At 41.5% G+C, this 12,659-nt stretch overlaps 1 protein-coding gene across 27 annotated transcripts in view; it reads left to right on the plus strand.

Annotated features, from left to right (window-relative positions):
- The window catches only part of Helz (helicase with zinc finger), a 171,639-nt gene that overhangs the window by 134,738 nt on the left and 24,242 nt on the right, over positions 1 to 12,659 (plus strand). For all 27 annotated transcript variants that reach the window (XM_076543601.1, XM_076543593.1, XM_015994149.3 and 24 more), the window contains 4 exons: positions 3,141 to 3,345; positions 8,674 to 8,725; positions 9,383 to 9,573; positions 11,245 to 11,452. In XM_076543601.1, the coding sequence (XP_076399716.1) occupies positions 3,141 to 3,345; positions 8,674 to 8,725; positions 9,383 to 9,573; positions 11,245 to 11,452 (656 nt within the window). The remainder of the gene's footprint in view (positions 1 to 3,140; positions 3,346 to 8,673; positions 8,726 to 9,382; positions 9,574 to 11,244; positions 11,453 to 12,659) is intronic.

The raw sequence follows: 12,659 nt of genomic DNA on the forward strand, positions 1-12,659 counted from the left end.
TTCTATCACAGCCTTTTCCTTAATGGTTTTGAAGCCTTCTTGATTACCTGCTGTCCATCTGGACACTGCAGTGCTAACTAGGGAAGAAGGCACCTCACATGTCTTCAGTGGCGTAAGCTATTATTCTAACCTCATAGGTAGTCATTTTATAATGATAACCAAACACTTAAACTTTATGTTGACTTTTGTAATATTTATTTTGTATTTGGTTTGTTCCCAAACCTTTAATAGCATACAACTGTGGTCAGTGCATTTTTTTGTTTTAGTTTTGTATGTCATAAATTGTTTGTTTGATGTTTAGCACCCAGAAGTGTTTTGTAGTTTTGTATATTTTTCTTTTCTTTTTTAAGTTAGCCTACAAAGTCATGGGTCTCATGGCATTTGTATATATACAATATATATAATATATTTGTGTCAGTGGTTCTTAACAATGGTTCTTAGTCTACCCAATGCTGTGACCCTTTAGTAACAGTTCCTCATGTTGAGGTGACCCCCAACCATACAATTAATTTCGTTGCTACTTCAAACTGTAATTTTGCAGCTGTTATGAGTTGTAATATAAATGTCTGGTATACAGGATATCTGATATGCAACCCCTGTAAAAGGTCATTCCAACCCAGAAGGGGTTGTGGCCCACAGGTTGAGAACCACTGGGTTAGAACTTTGTCCTTCCTCACCCACTTTCCCTGTCTTCCCCCATCCTCCATCAGCCGCTCTTGCTGGTACCCATGCTCCCAACAGCCTGCCTTCTGCCTCCACGTCACATGAACTCTTTTTAGCCTCCTCTCCCTCAAGATCTTTGGTCTCATGGTCTCCTTTCTACTTTGATGACCACCCCACGCACACACACTCACTCCTAAATCTAGATTCTTCATATGAGAGAAAACAGGATATTTGTCTTTTTGAGTTTGGCATGTTTTGCCTCCCACAATGATCTTCCATTCCATCTGTTTTCTTGCAAATATGATTTTGGCTTTCCTTATGGCTGAAGTATATATGCATGTATGTATGCATTCTGTTTATCTGTTGGGGATCTAGGCTGGTTCTGTTTCCTAGCTGTTGTGAAAAGTGCAGCAGTAACTATGGCGGTGCATGCATCTGGAATGTGCATGGCCTCTGTGCTGTATCTTTTAGGTGCTGTAGCTGGATCATGTAGCTTTGTAGTGGCTGTAGCAGTTTGTGTTCCCACCAGCAGCAAATAGCCCCCTCCCCCAACATCCTCACCAGCACTGGTTATCACTTGTTCCTTTGGTGATGACCATTCTGACACTGCTAAGATGAAGCCTTAAAGCAGTTTTTTTTTTTAAAGATTTTATTTATTTATTATGCATAGTGTTCTGCCTGCGTACTGGAAGAAGGGCACCAGATCTCATTATAGATGGTTGTGAGCCACCATGTGGGTGCTAGGAATTGAACTCAGAACCTCTGGAAGATCAACCAGTGCTCTTAACCTCTGAGCCATCTCTCCAGTCCCTTAAAGCAGTTTTAATTTGGATTTCCTTGACTGTGAAGGATGGTGAACTCTTTTTCAAATATGTATCTCTTAAGTTCATTAGCCTGCTTACTGAGTCAAAAGTGGGTCAACTTTTTTTGTAATGCTTGTAACAAGTTTTGAATGTGTTTTTTCTTTTTTTTTTTTTTTTTTTTTGGTTTTTCGAGACAGGGTTTCTCTGTGTAGCTTTGCGCCTTTCCTGGAGCTCACTTGGTAGCCCAGGCTGGCCTCGAACTCACAGAGATCCGCCTGGCTCTGCCTCCCGAGTGCTGGGATTAAAGGCGTGCGCCACCACCGCCCGGCGTGTGTTTTTTCTTTTTAATATTTACAGATTTGATAAGGAAATGAATAGTGAACATTACAATTTTTACAGTGACTTATATTTTCCATAATTTATTTAGCTTTTACCACTTAGTCAATAATATAAGTTGTGTTTATGACAAGCATCTCTAAGAGAAAAATATATGAGTAGCTGATTATTTTTGAGAATCCTCCTGTGGATTATTTCCTTCATGGCTCCAGTTTATGTTCTGACTGAATTGGTTTTACGTAATCTAGCATATCTAGGTTCTTTTGTGTTGTGTATGTTTGTGTCTATGTGTGCAAATCTGTGTAAGTCAACATCAGAGTATCTTTCTCACTCTGCAGCTTATTATTTTAGATTAGTTTTTATTTATGTGTCTGTCTGTCTGTCTGTGCTACATGTGTGGGTGCCACCTATAGAGGCCAGAAGTCAGGTCCCCAGGAGCTGGAGTTGCAAGCCATCATTATGCCACCTGAGGTGGGTGCTGGGAATTAAAGTTGGGTCAAGTGTTCTTCATCCAATCCATCTTACTTTCTTGAGAAGGGAGTCTCTCACTGAACCTGGGACTCAGTGAGATCCTCCCAGGGTATAGGTGCCACACCCCAGCCTTTTGTGTGTGGGTATTGTAGTTCACAACTCAAGTCTTCATGATATGCAGCAAGTATTTTACAGGCAGAGTCATCTCCTTAGTCTCACACAAAATTCTTTTCAATCTATAGTTCACACTAATATGCATGGAAATCTGAATTCTCTCTATATGTAGTATATCGATACAGTCATTCATTACTTACTGATGAGAAAGGCAATTTTGGGTGATATCGTTATTAAATGACTGTCACAGCTGATGTTTACACAGATTAGGACAGCCATGACATTGTCCACTGCTTTATATATGCAATGTGGTATTGACTAGTCGTTATACAGAGCATAACTGTTTGTAGATGTGTATATTTGCATGTATCACTAGAAGTGCATGATACATGTATTGTGTGTGTGTGTGTGTGTGTGTGTGTGTGTGTATAAGACTAGAAGTACAGATTTTCTACAAATTGAGCTACCATCACTTTGAAAACCTTACTATATGGCTCACAAACATATATTTCTGTAATAGTGTGGCCAAAGCTTTTTGTGGTCCTGTTTTATATGTAGCATACTCCTAGACTGACTGCAGTTTGAATATCAAACTTAAGAAGTTTTGTCATTTGCTAGAAAGATTCTGTCTGTATTGTATGCATGTGAATATTAGCCTTAAGGACTTGAGGTGGGCAGAATTTGAAATCACATTTAGTTACTTCTGTTCGCCCGCTGACGTTTGTAACCCAAATTTCTGAATCTTTTCTGCAGGAAGTTTTGGGAGCGATTTATTGCCCTGTGTCATGAAAATCATAGCCTACACGGGATCACATTTGATCAGATCAAGGCACAGTTAGAGGCTTTAGAACTCAAGAAGACATATGTGTTGAATCCACTGGCTCCTGAATTTATTCCCCGGGCTTTACGACTGCAGCATTCAGGCAACAGCAGCAGACAGCAGCAGTCACCACCCAAGGTAAAGGCCCTCCTTTACACTGGCGTGTTGGGCTAGAGTTCACTTCCCCAAGATGTCGGTGGATGAATGAGAACACAGCATGGGGGGAGCCATGCTTATGTTGTAGTCATCCTCTGAAAGTGGGAAGACTTTGGGGACTTTTTGTTTTACCTGCCAGCACTCCTTGCTGGGAGACTTGAGACTGGCAGATGACATGCGAATAAAAGCGCAGCGTAAAGGATTACTACACATTTTATTTTATTTAAAAAAACCTAAAACCATTTCTTAATGTAATTTACGTATTTGTGTGTGTGCCTGTGCATGCGTGCACACACTGGTGCCGTGCATAGATGAGGAGGTCAGAGGACAACCTGGGGGAGTCAGCAAATTGCTTCACCTGCTGAGCTGCCTTGCCAGCCCCACTGACACATTTAAAGGCATGTCTATACAAGCTATTATATACAGAGATTCTGTTTTAAAATAATGTTTGAATAAAGAAAATTGTTCTTATCTTTTAATGACCCTTTCATTTCAAGTGGTATTTGACAAAGTTGAGACAACTTGCTAGATTCTTGAGGATGAAATGGTTCTGTAGTCTGGAAACATCCTGTTTGGAGGGGTCAGAGCTGAGGTGTATGGGGAGGTCAAGGCCATTAGCAGTTCTGAGCCACAGTTATTTTGGGCAAAGACAGCTGCCTTGTTTGTTCCAGTGCATGAAAAACAGAAACAACAACAACAACCCTTTCTTGCAGTTAGCGTCCTGAGAAGCAGATTCTGAGAATGGCACGTGTGAGTCACTGCAGTCTGCTGGCTCCTGTAGAGTAGGCATGGCATAAACTTATTGCTCGGAACTGAGAGCAGGTTAGCGTTGGGCTTTGTTATGCCTAATGTGAGCAGGGATGGATGGCTTCCTATTTCCAAGGTCTTTTAGCTGAAGAGGCACTAAGCTGAGGGCAGCTCTGCTAATGCACAGTCATACGTTCTTGCTTCATAAAAATGTACTATGTTTTGCTCCTGTGACTTGGTGTTATTAGAGGGCAGTGTGCACAACTGAATCACTTCCTTGGGCCATGTGTTAGAAGCATAGATAAACCAGCTAGCTGCAAGTCCTTTTTTGGCAGATGTTGGATGGATGACAGCAGGATGCAGAAGCTGGAGATGGAGTCAGATACACACCCTGGGGTTCTAGTTGAGAGCGGTATTGTGGACATGGGGGCAGGGAGGTTGGGGAGATGTAAACAAAACAACAGTAACAGTGAAACCCAAGCTAGCTCAACTGGGGTGGTTTTTGCTTGTGTTAGTCATTGCTCTGGCTCTGTGCCCAGAAGACTATCTGGGTAAAATGATGCTCTAAGTACTCTTTACCTGGGTATGATGATGTACATGCCTGATATCCTAGTATTTGGGACGTAGAAACAAGAGGATCAGGAGTTCAAGGTCATTCTTGGCTCTGTTATAAGTTTAGGCTAGCCTGGGCTACATGACACCCTATCTGAAAAAGAAGTAGTTTTTTTTTTAAATGAATAAGGAAGTTCTGTGTTACATTATTGTAGCAAATATCTAATATAATCGACTTACAATGTGCTAAGATTTATTTTCACATTTTAAAGGTTTTAGTCTACACCCAGTTGGTCCCTTTGCTTTGGGTCTGACACTGCTTGTGTCAGAAAAACCAACCACTTCATCATTGGGAAGCCAAACTGGAGGGGAAAAAAAGGAGAGACCAGGTCCCACAAACCAACCAAGGGCATTTGCTTCTGTCTTGAAGACCTCCCACTCCACCCCACCTCTTACAGGGTCCATCACCTGCTGAGGACCAAGTCTGTGGGGAACATTTCATTTCCAAACTATAGAAAGCTTTTACAAAGGGTGCAGTTTATCACAAGTTCTAATTGGTCTTAACAAAAACTCGGAGTCAGGTATCAGGGTGAAAGCTGAAGGATGAGAGAAGCAGAGCAGCAGCCACTAGAGACTTCTTAACTCTATGAATCCTCACCCCGAAAGGGGCTGAGCTCCTGTCTCCTCTGCCTTATATTCCTCTCTCTGCCTAGCCGTATCATTTCCTGTCTTCATCTCCCTAGTGCTGGGATTAAAGACATGAGATCCCAAGTGCTGGGATCAAAGGTATGTGCCACCACTGCCTGGCTCTTTCTTCTTTAGACTGGATCAATATTGTATAGCTCAGGGTGGCCTCGAACTCACAGAGCTCTGTCTGCCTCTGCCTCCTGAGTGCTGGGATTAAAGGTGTATGCCACCACTGCCAGGCCTCTATGGCTAACTAGTGGCTTAGCTCCACATTTTGATCTCCAGGTAAGCTTTATTTGTTACATCACAAACAAAATGTCACCACAGTATAGGATTCAAGAGAACAGGGGACATTTTTGCAAGGAACCACAGGAGCTTACAGTATGTGAAAGTTGAGAATTCATGCTGGCAAGTGACTGAGCAGGTGGAAGTCTTTGCTGGACAAACATGGTGACCTGAGATGGATCTCCTGAGCTCACAGTGGAGGGAAGAGGACCAACCTCCAAGACACCTGCTTGTCTCTGTCTCTCTGTCTCTGTCTCTGTCTCTGTCTCTCTCTCTCTCTCTCTCTCTCTCACACACACACACACACACACACACACACACACAGATAATTTTTTAAGAGGTTTTATTTTATTTTTTGAGATAGGACCTCACTATGTATTTGTGGAACTTGCTATGTAGACCAGGCTGGCATCAGCTCTCCTTGGTCCACTGCCTCTGCCTCCTGAGTGTTGGGGTTAAAGCATGTACTACCATGTCTGGCTCCAGCCTTTGTTTTTAGTTTTAAGTGTGTGTGTGTGTGTGTGTGTGTGTGTGTGTGTGTGTGTGTGTGTGTGTGTGTGTGTTTGTATATGTGAGTACAATGCCTGTGGAGGCCAGAAGAGGGTGTCCATTCCCATGGAGCTGGAGTTACAGGTAGTTGTGAGCCACTAGACTTTGCTGGGAACTGAACTCAGGTCCTTTTCAAGAACGGTATGTGCTCCTAACTGTTGAGCCACCTCTCCTGTCCTCCAAGTTAGTAAGCATTTACTGAATGAATAAGTGGGGCAAACAGAGTGAGTGATGAAGAAAGTAAACATTTAAACCAATGAATGACAGATGATACAGAACATTTACAGATGTCAAAAGTAGGAGCTACAGCTGCTTATAAAAGATCCCACAATTGCACCTTAGCAAAGGTAAGCACACATGCTGAGGTTTATTATTAGGTGAAACTAATTATTATAGAATAACTTCTGTACATAGTTAGCTCTAGCTGGCTGCTACATTCAGTTTCGATTATAAGCTACTAAACTGTATTTTGCCCAAAACCAAGTAAATCTGCTGTTTACAGTTACCCATTAAATCAAAATATGGTGGGTAGCTATGTCCTTTGAGTTGTGTGGAGTGTAGAATTAGACTGAAAGGTGTGTGTGTGTGTGTGTGTGTGTGTGTGTGTGTGTGTGAACCCCAGTCTGCTTTTGATTTGGTATATCACAGAGCACCCAGAGTGGTACTGTCTGTCAGCCAGCAAGCCACTCAGCTTTAAAAGTGGGGTGGGCCTCAATTATAGCTACCTTTGCCTCAGTTTTCCCTGCTGATTAACCTCTCCATTAGTGTAGGGACTTAAAAAGAACATGGATTTATCACCTTGGTTGGGATTGGCTTGCTTTTGTTTCTCTGTTCTGGGTTTTCAAGGCTGGGACTGGGATGAAATCTGCTTCTATACTGATGCAGGTGGTTGGCAGAATCCAGTTTCTGATGATCTTAGGATTGATACCCTTGTCTCCTTGGTGACTTGTGATCGTGTAAGGACAGACTGATATCAGCATCACATGTGACTCTGTCATTGCTTATTTAATAAAGCCCCAAATGATGGATATTTGCATCTTAAGCATTTATCACACATATAGATCACACTGGGATGAACATCTGTGCCCAGATCACTGATTATTTCAATTGGATAAATTCCTGGAAGTGCAATTACAGTATTAAAGTCTCGGTACATTTTTGATGCTTCTGATCTATATTGCCAAATTGCTGCCTAGCAATTAACTAAATTTTCCCTCAAAATCATCAGTGTCTCTTTTGCTTATTTTCAGAGAAAATTGAATACTTTGAGATACTATGAATCATACTGGAAAAAAAAAATCAAACCTTGTTAGTATGGTTCTCGCCCTATGAGTAGAACACTGAGATTTTTTCTTTTTGAAAAACAACTTTTATATTTTGTCATTTCGTTTTTAGAGCAATTTTGGGGATGTTACTATGGGATAGAAATCATTGTATTGATTGCACATTTCATTGTAGTTTCAGCACTTGGGAGGCAGAGAGGCAAGAAGGTCACTGTGAGTTTGTGGCCAGTCCATTCTATCACAAATTCTAGGCCAGCCAAGCTATATAACAAAAACCAAGCTAACCCCCCCCCAAAAAAAAAATTATTAAAAAGAGAATTTGAGGGCCTGGAAATATAGCTCAGATGGGAGAGTGCTTGTCTAGGATGCACAAAGCCACCTCTAGCACCCCATAAAACTAGGTATGGTGGCCATACCTGTAATCTCAGCACTTAGGAGGTGGAGGCAGAAGAATCAGAAGTTCAAGGTCATCCTTAGCTACATAGCCATTTTGAGGCTAGCCTGGGATACATGAGAATCTGTCTTAACAAAACAGGGGTTAGAGCCATGGCTCAGAGGTGAAGAAACTCTGCACAGTCATGAGGACTGGAGTGTGCATCCTCACACATGCACAATAAGCCCGTCAGCTCTCAAACCCAGTAAATTCAGCTCTAAGAGATTGAATACCCTCTTCTGACCTCTGTGCCTAAGCACCCACCCACAACTATGTTCATGCACAAGTGTGTGTGTTCACACGCACACACAGCAAGATAAAATAAATCTTAAAAAAATAGTATATTTAACTTTATTTTATGTGAATTGGTGTGAATGTGTCAGGTAACCTGGAACTGGAGTTACAGACAGTTGTGAGCCACCATGTGGGTGCTGGGAATTGAACCCAGGTCCTCTGGAAGAGCAGCCAGTGCTCTTAACCACTGAGTCACTTCTCCAGTCTTGATAAAATAAATCTTTAAGATACAAACAAAAAGGGATTTTAGGTATCATCAGTTTTGAAGCAGAAACCTGAAGATACAGCAGTGTTGCCTGCCAGGGTGTGGACCTAAAGAAAGTCAACTTGACATTGCCAGAATAGTGCCTGATTACAGCCTGAAAGTTTTCAAATATTAATTGTGAGTATTTATGTTTAGTTTGCACATGCTGAGGAGATATTCAGTTTGCTAAAGTTAAAACATGCTTAGGTTATCTTGTATTTGTTTTTGTCTTAAAGGGGAAAAGCCTTCATCATCCCCAGAGCGACCACTTCCAGAATGATGGTGTTGGTGAGTAGAACTCTTATTTTTATAAACAAAATTTGCTATGGGAAAGAGCTTTCTGTCTTTCTGTCTATCTGTCTTTCCTCTGCCACCCCCACCCCCATATACAGATAAGAACTTTGTAGTTTTAGTGAATTCTTTTATGACATGTTAATTTTTGAAAAGTGGTCAGATTGTAACTACCAGCGCACAGCCTTTTACACAACATAAGTCTTCTCAAAGTATTTCTATCCTATAAATGTGGTGTCATAAAAATTTCAAGATAAATTTTGAATACCATGTGATACAGGCATAACCTTCACTCCATATGTGCCTGAGTTACAACCGTAAGTCAGAACTTGGTTCTGAGGAACTGTCTGCTCCTGGTCTTGAGGCTGCTGCTCCAAGTTGTGCACTCATGGTTCTGTGTCTTGAAGACTTACCTCCAGCTTCTCAGAAGTTAACACTGCAGGCTTTGGGAAGTCCCCTTTGCACAGCTGTGGCTGATGTTCAAGAGCACCGTGGAACGGTTTTCTAATGTGCTTTATTCTGCACACTTGTTCTTTGGTGGAGGCGTTTCATGGGTCTCCTGGGAAATGTTTTTGCTATTGGATGATTAGAGCATTTCTGTCAAGGTCAATGTGTACAGCTATTGAGTCTCCTTTTTTTTGGTTTGTTTTACAGTTCAGCCCAATCCTTCTGTACTCATTGGCAATCCTATTAGAGCATTTACTCCTCCACCCCCTCTTGGACCTCACCCAAGTTTGGGAAAGTCTCCAAGCCCCGTTCAAAGAATAGATCCTCACACCGGGACAAGTATTCTTTATGTACCTGCTGTCTATGGAGGGAATGTGGTCATGTCGGTGCCTTTGCCTGTAAGTGGATGTTTGAAATACTTTCTCCTGAGTCAGGTAGTGCCAGCCTTTGCTTTTCAGTGCTGGGCATCAAACCAAGGGTCTCCCGAATGCTCAGCAGTCACTACTGAGCCACACCCCTACCCATATACTCTTTTATTTTAACTTTCCAGTGCCCATGAGATTCTTCTAAAGTAACTCATGTTTAACTGCTAAGTTTTGAAATGACCAAAGAAATATGTATTATTATGTGTAACTTGTTGGTTTGTCACAGAATATGAAGAAGTCTGTGAGTAGTATATTTTAACTCAGAAGCCTTTGAATTCTTCTGAAATGTTTTTTCCCCCTTCCTGAGGAGAATTGTATAAGTGATGCATTTATTTGTCTTTTGCATCTTTTTTTTTTTCGGGGGGGGGCGGGTGTTTCGAGACAGGGTTTCTTTGTGTAGCTTTGCGCCTTTCCTGGAGCTCACTTGGTAGCCCAGGCTGGCCTCGAACTCACAGAGATCCACCTGGCTCTGCCTCCCGAGTGCTGGGATTAAAGGCGTGTGCCACCAACGCCCGGCAAGAAGAGATTTTTTAGAGGACTTCCATCTTATTTATAAACTCATTTTTATATCCTTTTTGAAATGTTTGGTACTTTTTGTTCAACTTGTAGAAACATCAATATTTCTAAATTTAGAAGTTTTAGCCTAGGACACAGTTTATTTAAGTGAGATTTCAGGCAGAGGTGATCTTGTCAGCTTGTCAAAGGAGAATCAGCTTTGGCACTCCTGCCCATACCCATGAAGAGAAAACTGCTGAGCTACGAACTTTCTCGCTCTTGTTGGCCATGGTAGGCCACAAGCATGGCAGCCAAGCAGAGTAATTGTCACACCTGTGCTCAGAGGCTTTGGACTTCAGCTGAGTTATTTCTTCCCAGACACCTGGCAGCATGATACATGGTCTGCTTGAAATAGACTCTCTGTTAGGATTTCTATTTCATTTTACTAGGTCAGAGAAGCTTTTAGTGTGTAAGATTTCTGAGAGTGCATCCAGCAGTTCTAACAGTGACGACAGCAGTTGTCATTACCATCCCATCTGTGGTACCCTGGGGAGATCATGTGTATCTAGGCAAGCTTTCTGCCTCTGTGAAGGGGATTTAAGGTAGAGTTGAATCAATCAAAAGCACTAATTAACATAATGACCTGTTTGAATTTTGCCTGCTGTGAGTGAGCATTAAATGGTTGTTATTCATGAAAGGTTAGAATACCTACTCTCTGAATTGAGAGGCCCTACATTCCCCCTCTGTTCTTTGATCCAGTCTATTAAACTATGTAACCATGCAGTTTTCATTTGAAAAGATCATTTTCATGGTAATCTGTGTGTATGTCCTTGTGGAGGGGAAATGATTCAGGAGTGTAAACTGCTTGGACGTATTAGGGACTAAGTATCAGTTTCAAGTCCTATTTCCTTCTAACCCCCAGTGATCCATTTTCCTAACATGGTAAAGATTTTGAGAATCAGGTTTTGGCCATTAAGGATGTAGTAGTGATTCCATCCATTGTTACTGTTGAATAATATCAACATGGTAGTTGGGTAAAATTATGGTCTCTCTATGTGTATGATTGTTTTTTGCTAATCAACAACATTGTATCAGTTTGTGTTCAGAAATATACTCAGTTCAATTACTTTATTTCTTATAATAATTTAGGTGCCATGGACAGGATACCAGGGTAGGTTTGCAGTTGATCCTAGGATTATTACACACCCAGCAGCGATGGCCTACAATATGAACCTATTACATACACATGGACGTGGATCGCCGATCCCCTATGGCCTTGGACATCACCCACCTGTCAACATAGGGCAGCCGCAGAATCAGCATGCAGAGAAGGATCAACAGGAGCAAAATCGAAACGGTAGGTGGAATCCCGGTAGACATCTTGTGGCTTCAACCCTCCCCCTGGGTCCTTGAGTTAACGTCGTGTGTGGTGTGAGGTAAGGACTGATACATTGGTGTGGTGTTTTGTTTGTTTGGCACATCTATGGTCATTGGCTCCAGGATCATCTATAGAAAGGTCTGTTCTCCTGTCACTGGGCTACCTTGACACACATGCTCAAATCAGCCCACCATCCTTGGACTCTTCTTTTTCATTGGTGTCTGTTTGCGTTAGTGTTATTTGTGCCAGCCTGAGTACTGTAGCTCTGGACATGCTTCTAGGAAAACAGGCGGTCTAAGTGCTCCTACCTCCTTCTTTCCCAAAATTGCCTAGTTCAGGCTTTTTTTCCATTTCCATAAGCAGTTCAGAATGAGCTTGTCTTTTAAAAAACAAACAAACAAAAAATGCCGAAAGTTTGCTGGGCTTTTGATTTGGATTACTTTAAGTCTTTAGGTCAGTGTTGGAATAATTGGGAGCTTAACAATATTAAGCCTCTGGTCTATGGACAGAGTATATGTGTCCCTATCTTTTTAGATCTTAATTTCTTCCAACATTTAAAAGCAGTTTAAGTATAAAGCCTTTGGGTAGAAGCTCGATTAAAATGACTGTTTCGTGTAATGTCTTCCTCATTAGTACATTCCACAGGTTCTGATATGTTGTCTTTGCATTTTTTATTGAGTTCAGTATACTTTAAAGTACTTTTGAATTTCTCTTAAAGTTAAAATAGATTCATGGACTGGGTGGGTGGTGCTTGCCTGTAATCTCAGCATTGGGAAGACTCAGGCAAGACGATTCTGAAATCCAAGCTAACCTGGCTGCAATGTAGTAAGGCCCTGTTGCAGAAACAAAACCAAAAAGATAACATCCATGGGTTATTTAGGATGGTGAGTTTCAATTTCTGTTTATTAGTGATTTTCTAAAATGTTTCCTGTTACTGGTTCCTACTTTTAATTCCATCATGGTAAGAGAGCGTATTTTGTATGCGTGAATCCTGTTGAATTCATTGAGATGTGTGGTCTGTCTTTATTAATGCTTTATGTGTACCGGAAGCACTGGAATGCTTAGGGTGAGCTGGTCAGGGTTGCTGCTCAAGTCTTTGGTGTCCTTGCTAGTTTTCTGTCTTTTCTGTCACTTTCTGAAGAAAGGAATTAGTCTCTGAAAACAATGTATTTGTCTACCTTTTGTA

This window comes from Peromyscus maniculatus, chromosome 8, assembly GCF_049852395.1.
Source record: "Peromyscus maniculatus bairdii isolate BWxNUB_F1_BW_parent chromosome 8, HU_Pman_BW_mat_3.1, whole genome shotgun sequence".
Lineage (NCBI taxonomy): Eukaryota > Metazoa > Chordata > Mammalia > Rodentia > Cricetidae > Peromyscus > Peromyscus maniculatus.